This window comes from Lotus japonicus, chromosome 6 (genome assembly GCF_012489685.1).
Source record: "Lotus japonicus ecotype B-129 chromosome 6, LjGifu_v1.2".
In the NCBI taxonomy this organism is placed as follows: domain Eukaryota; kingdom Viridiplantae; phylum Streptophyta; class Magnoliopsida; order Fabales; family Fabaceae; genus Lotus; species Lotus japonicus.
The window spans coordinates 55,586,065-55,593,419 of NC_080046.1; the positions used below are offsets into that span (position 1 = coordinate 55,586,065).

At 37.2% G+C, this 7,355-nt stretch overlaps 1 protein-coding gene across 1 annotated transcript; it reads left to right on the plus strand.

Annotated features, from left to right (window-relative positions):
- Nucleotides 1-605: 605 nt before the first annotated feature.
- On the plus strand, nt 606-3,638 carry LOC130726810 (uncharacterized). Its single transcript, XM_057578116.1, has 3 exons — nt 606-821; nt 2,265-2,332; nt 2,425-3,638. The coding sequence occupies exons 1-3, from the start codon at nt 728-730 to the stop codon at nt 3,379-3,381; spliced, it is 1,119 nt and encodes a 372-aa protein (XP_057434099.1). The 5' UTR covers nt 606-727; the 3' UTR covers nt 3,382-3,638.
- Nucleotides 3,639-7,355: the final 3,717 nt, after the last annotated feature.

The following is a 7,355-nucleotide window of genomic DNA, read 5'->3' on the forward strand; positions in this document are numbered from 1 at the left end:
CAACCCTTTAATAACAGCAATGATCGATTCAAAATGATGCCAAAGAGGAACCGTAACTCTGAAAAGCTAGATCACCAACAAGGAGTCTAGAGAAACCGCCACATGCCGATATACCCGTTGCCAACAAAGGTGCAAGCCATGGGAAATAGCCAACAATTCAACCTTTAAAATCCCTGAAAAACCAAGGATCCAGCTACCCACTCCCTAAGCAAACCCCAAACCCAACCTGTCCATGATTACAAGGGAGCTTTCGTCCAAATTCAACGCAACTAAACCCAACCACGGTCTCGACCAAACAATATGGTGAAGAGAAGTGAGAAGGCTTGGATAGAACCCAAAAGGGTTTGTTTAAGACCTAAAGTGAAAGGAGCATTATGATGAAAAATGTTGTTAGAAATTTTGTGAAAGTTATACTCTATACATGTGATGAGGGTAGGATATGCAATTTAACCTACTAAGTACTAAAATCTATTGTTTTATATTGATTATTAATTATTAACATATTCATTAAACTCTTAAACAATTCCAATAGAAAAAATTATATTTTACAGAAGAAAAGAAAAACTTGAAAATAACTATGACACAGTGTTTAGGAAATAGCACATATATATGAGAAAGAAAATAGGGAAGGATCGGCACAATCGGCGACTGGTTTGGCAGAGGCGACAACACATTGATGATTGATACGTTGAGGTTGTTGTCTTCTTAGGAACTCCGAACTGCATGAATGGCTGCTGAAGTCGCAGTCTTTGCCGACACAAACTTGGGCACTCGCATTGCTTTCAATGCCCCTCGTAACATCACTGCGGGAGCACTCAAAAGTAAGATAAAAGATCTCTTTTTTCCCCTCTGGGTTTTAGATTCTCAGCTTAAATAGCTTACCCATTTGAAGAATTTTGCTGTATTTAACTCTGTCACCTTCTGCCTCCTGTAAAGTGTAGCATATTAGCACTGTAACAAACTAACAATGTCTTTGGTTGTTTGATGTGAAGTGTTTAGAGCTTGCTAGTTGTTTGTTATGACTTTCAGGATGAGTCTTTCTTGTTAGTTGTCTGTTTCATTAGGTTTAGCTTCTTTGAAGTTAGGGTTATACTTAAACTTTAGGATGAAGTATGGAATTTTGATGATCCTAATTGACACTTAAAATTTTAACAACTTCATCATTTAGTATACATGTTCATGTATTTATCATACTTTTAAGGATCCTACTTTTTTTTATAGGCAAATGTTAGTTGTTAGTAATGTTAGTCAATTAGTCCGTTCGAACCCTGGACCCTTCACCCTCCCAAACCTTTATGTCCCCTAGCTCTTACCACTTGAGCTAACCTTCAGGGACTTTAAGGATCCTACTAATCCCATTTCTTCTACATGTTTTAAATTGGAAATGAGAATATTTTGTGCTGGCTTAGATAGATTTGTATGTGGTTTGCATTTATTATTGGTTCGATCCTGCTTTTACCACGCATTCAAGAACTTGTGAACTTCCATTGTGGAGTCTATGATAAGAAACTTCAGTAAGTTTCCTTCTTTACCAATCATTTTCTCAACTGTGTAGAAGCTCAAGGATAAGAATATTGACTTTCAGCCCTTTATATTGCGGGTTTGAAAGATGAAACACAGCTGCATTAATGTGATTATAAGTAAACTGAAGCTCTAATCTTCAAGTTTGAAAACCAAAGATGAAACCTAGCCATGCGTTTAATAATTAATATAATGTTTTAATGAAGAAAGCCTAGCAATTTGATCAACGGGTCTTAATTTGGAAGTTAGATTAGATGTATTTTGTTTAGTAGCAGGAATGCACCGCATGAAAAGTTTGTTCTTTTTGAATTTTCTGCAAACTTACTTCCCATGTTGTCCACATATCAGCATGGTAGAAGCGTAGCCTGGATATGGCATCATGCTTCTCCATTTCTCAAAACAAACTTTTTTCCAACAAAATGATGCATCCACCCCATGGTAGTTTCTTAAATTTTGAATAGTTGCCAGTTGTTCCTCCCTTTTTCTCAAAGACAGGGTGTCAGATGGCATGTTCAAAATCCAGTGTTCTTTGAGCTTGAGTCTTTCAAATAAATGCTTAGCCTCCAATTCAGTTTAGCTTTTCTCCATATATTGATGTTCTGGAACACTGGTGACTCGCGACCATTGCCATTATCAATGGACTTTAAAAATGAAAAGAGCAAGGATGTGATGAAATTGCAGTTCATCCTTGAGTACATTGGGTTCAGACATGAAAACTAATTAATGCAGTTATTTTTCTGCAGGAGACTTTGAGAAGGTGCACTTCACATGTTTACCAGAGATAGGAGAGATCCAAGTTAATGGATTAACGGTATGAACTTTCTGTTTTAGCATCTATGTATCTTAAGCCTTTCTGTGACAATGAGTTTGTACTCAACATAATATTACTGCATATCTTGCTAGGTGAAGCGAAAACGACACTTCTACTACCTGCCTGATTCTCTGTCCATAAAGTATGTTTTTCCTGGCACGAGAGGAACTTGGTTTCTTCATGTGGAAGTGCGGCCTTTAAAGGATGTGCCAATTTCTCTTTTACCCCATGATGCGGCTATTGATTCAAAACATAGGGATTTAGTAACCAACAGTTGTGAAAATAAAGCAAGCTGCAAAAATGAGGAAAAGAGAGTGGAAGAATTCCACCGCCGTGGACATCTATCGGAAGAGCATGAAACTACTGATCATGTCTTAAAGGAGCAGAAGGAAAAGGGAAACTCTCATGAAAATTGCATGCAGAATGCAGCCAGTGAACTGCCAGAAAGATGCTCCTGCAGGTTTGGAGACATGCCTATTTGCGCAACTAAGAAGAGCCAGTGTGTGATGCCAGAGAATAAAGGTGAAAAGTTGGATGAAATGCAGGCCAACTCAATGCAAGGTAGTCTCAGTAAGATGTCAACACAAGTGATATCAGTCACCGGTATAATCAATAAATATTTTTCAAGTTTCAATGTTTTTGACAATGTAAGCTGCTCTTCAGACTCAGATGTTACATCTAGAGCTGTTCGTAGTGAGATTGAAGTTCAATCAAACACCACAGCACAAAGTTGCTTAAAGAGACAAATTGATTCGCTTCCACAGTTCACCCCCAAAACACCTCCACACGTCTTGCATGCTCCATCACACGTTGAATTGGTTTCCAAAAATGTAAGGGGCGGAAATAGAAGATCCAAAGTTGGGAAAAGTCTTCTTGTGGATAGAAGATCCAAAGTTGGTAAACGTCTTCTTGTGGCTTCACAGAGTCTTGTGGTTTCAACTGCTAAGCATAGTCCCACACTTTCTTTCTGTAGATTTAAAGATAAAAAACTGCTAAAGAAGAAATCTCAAAAGGGTTCAGTATTTTCTATCAGTGAGAGTGACGATTGACATTATAGTAGACTGTCAAAAGGCTGTAAATATGATGTTATTTTGTATGTGATCTATTTATTTGTGGGCAAAATGTTGTAATTTGAACTTGTGGATCACGAGAAAAAAAAAAACAGATTGCGGTTAACATGTTGTATTGAACTTGTTACAATGATGACAGTCTCAGAGATAATGTTATTGATTCTCAAAGTCGTTGGGCAAAAAAATGAGCAAGGAGTGAATTGTAAAGTTTCAGATTTTATGGGTGTTAGCCAATCCTTTATGGAACTGGGGTGAAATTATAGTTATTGAAGCTAGCAGAGTGCAAACTGATAGAGAATGAAACTGATTTCATTGAATTGTAAGTCAATGTACAACAGGGTAAAATTATAGTTATTGAAGCTAGCAGTAGCATAGAGTGCAAACTGAAGAGAATGAAATTGATTTCTTTGAATTGTAAATCATGTACAACAAGGTTTATATACACATGTGCTAGAACTAACAAAACTAACAGTAACTACTTTAACTGAACATGTGAATCAGTTGTTCCAAATTCAACTTTGATCAAGCCAGCAGTCACTTTCTCCGAAACAAAGTGACAGTCCAATTCTATATGCTTTGTTATCTCATGGAATGTAGGATTGATAGCTATATGAATCGCAAATTGATTATCACAGTATACAACTGTGTGACAGTCCAATTTTATAAATAAATATTGGCTCCCTAATGCAGAATTCCACATAGAGGAGGTTGAAACTATCAAACTAAAAGTTACACAGCAAGCAACCACTGAAACACCAGAGAGTCACAACAAGTAAAATTCACAATCAATGTTGAAAAAAAGAGTAACATTGAATCACAAGCAAATCACTTGAAAGTTGGTATTAGAATATTCCTTAACTTAAGTTGCTGAAAATAACATAATAGTAACATAATTAACACATTCCCTGAACTTAAGTAACATACTAATTATTATGTTTCCCAATAGCGTTTCTTTGGTGATGGGTAAAATTCATCCCTGGTATAATCAGCGTGATAGGAGGTGCCGAAGGGGCAATTTCCATTTGCCTCATAATGCTCCCTGTTGCGGCGTGTGGCATATTCAAGCGATCTCCGGAAGATACCGAACCTGTAGAGTTTCTCTTGTTCGGAAGGGTATTTTTTGTCATATTGCTTGCACCAGCTCTCGAACAGTTCTCTGGCTTCCGCTTCAGAATGCTGGTAGTCCTCGAAACTACTGGGGTTTGGATCCTTAAAATCGATATTGATGGAACTGAACTTGGAAGGAGCGAAGGACCCTGATGCCCGAGTGAAGTAGAAAGAGGAACCACGATTCACATGGCGCCGGAGTGCAAGGGTGGCTGTGGCGGCGGCATAGAGGGTTTGCATTTTTGTGATCTGAAACGTCCTAGGTTTTCTTCAAAATACTGTTCCTTTGTTCCTTCTAAATTAGGCCCAATATTAATAAGCCCAAATCTGAAGCATGCATGCATGCATGAATCTGCTGGCTGCTAGTAGCGGCAATAAAGCCACCGCGCGCTCCCTCTCGATTCCAATCTCCCTTGCCTTTGAATGCTTGTTTTCTAGCTCCATTGGTGATTTTGGATAAGGAATAGGGGGGCATAATTGAAGAAGGTTCATGTTTGATCAAAGCCCTTCAAAGAATAAGGACGCACTCTTATATCTTACGGTTTCAAACAATTTTGGTAGCCAATTTGTAGTTTCCTCTACTCCAGCTAATTCTCAGCTAACTCCCAGCAAATTGACAGCTATTGCGCAGCTAAATTTGCAGCTCAATGCGTAGCTACTTCGCCTATGTGAGAGCAAATTTTCATAGTTAATTGAATCCAAGCAATCTTCTAGCTCAAAATTTTCACAGTCAATTCCTAGCTAGTTTCGCAGCTAATTTAGAGCTAATACGAAGCTATTTCAGAGTGAACTGACAGCTTTATGTAGCCAGTTACAATACTGTTTAATTTAGTGTCTTGTTCTTACCTCCAACACCCACAGAGCCACTGAAGGGAATGGTTGGAACTTGTTGAGAGGGGGCAGAGAGAGGAAATGGTGATGGGAGAATTTGTGAGGAAAAAGATGAAGAAGATCAGTTGAGTCGAGTGTGTGCTTTAATCAGAAATGGCACGGCTAAATCCCCGACCCATTGACCACTGGAAGAGTGGCCGACGTGAAGTAATAAGCGATGGAAGACGAAGAGTCGGCGAGCCCGTTGATGAATTACACACATGACACAGCGAAATCAGCTGAAAATTTGTGTAAAAGTAGAAACCCTTTGCAAAATTGGTAGCTTCCAACTTCAAGATAAAACCTGTGCTTAGTCAATTCGCTGTAACCTTAATTTGTTGTTGCTGTGTCAACTAGACAACTTGCTAGTCTTTTCTATGTTAATTTACTATGGCAGTTTTCAGTTGCTATGTCAATTTACTGTAACATAGTCTTTGCTCTCAGTTGCTGCATGCTATGTCTGAGCACAAGTTTTATCTTTGCTCTCAGTAATCTCTGCTACATCAGTTTGTTGGTGTTATAAATAGCTTTTCTGATTTTTAATCTTTTCTTTCAAGTTGATGCTATGTCAATTTGCTGTATGCTCTAATGATTGGTGGTATAAGTAGTTTTTTCTGATAATGTATGGTTGTTAAATATACATAAAGCCCTGATAAGATCCAAGGATCGATGTTGATTTACTTGATGAACATTTCCTGGCCTGATACCACGTGACTATCTGCCTATCCGATGCCTTTAACTCAAACGGAACCAAAAGAAAATCTCTGTCAAGAGGAAGGAATAGCTGCTGGAATTTGGAGATTCCACGTTATTGCATAACACATATAGTCACACACATGATCACAAGAGAACAATTTCCAAATTTTGTAGCATTACATGAGGAGAACTCCATGAATTTAGTTTATGAGAGATTTAGACAAGTTATAGCTAGTGATAGAGTGAGTTACATATAGAGAATTCTCAACAGCCTTCTAGAAACTAAATATAACAGACAAAATAATTAGTAGTATAAACTAGAATAATTAATAAAGCTAGCTAGATCAAAATAAACTCTAAGCAGAGAGCATTTTGCCATTTTTCCTCTAGAATAAGTAGCTTACCTTCATCCCTTACGCTCAGTGCCTGAAAATGTAAAAACATTATAATGTTAGTAAGCAAGCTTTATGTGTAAAAACTAAAAAGAATCCACGCATAAAGAATCAAAAAGGCTTAATTATTCTTTTAATCATCTTAGTTTAGTGAGTACTTGAGTTTGGTTACCCTAGTTATTTCTGTGCAATTTTTAGTCCCTTTTTTTACTTAATTATGCATAAATGACCATTAGCTTTCAGTAGTAGTCACAAAACCTCCTAATTAGTTATTGCATTCACATTCTGATTCTAGAACAATTTCACATAGCCTTTTTGTCAATTTAGTTTTCCCTATTCAAGTATATCTAAAACTAATGAACCATTTTACAAAATAAGACATGAACTACCGAGACTACCCTTACAACAAAGAAGTTATTAAGTAATGATGGGAACAAACACTACCATACAACCATAGGCCATAACATTCTATGGTTACAGATATACAGTTCAATAATTAATGAAAAATAGAAAGAGGCAAGGAAATGTTAAGCTTGACCAACCAATAACCTCAGACACAGTTCATACTTCTAATTTCTAAAGCAAATACAAAGCTACCCCCTAAAACGGGGTAAAATGTTCATTAATTAACAATGATGTGTCCAAATTATTAGGACTAATGTTCCAAATTGGCAAATCATATCTAGGACTAATTGTTCATTAATTAACAATTTCAAAGCATTTTCTTGATTTCATTCTCATCCCATGAAGTTTCAAAATTTCATTTTTTTCCCCCAAACCAAACCACCCCAACCATCAAATATAGAACACCCAAATACAAAATCTCAACAAAACATCCAAACAGAATGATTCAAAATCCAGTTTTTATTTTGAACCTGGAGGGTGCGG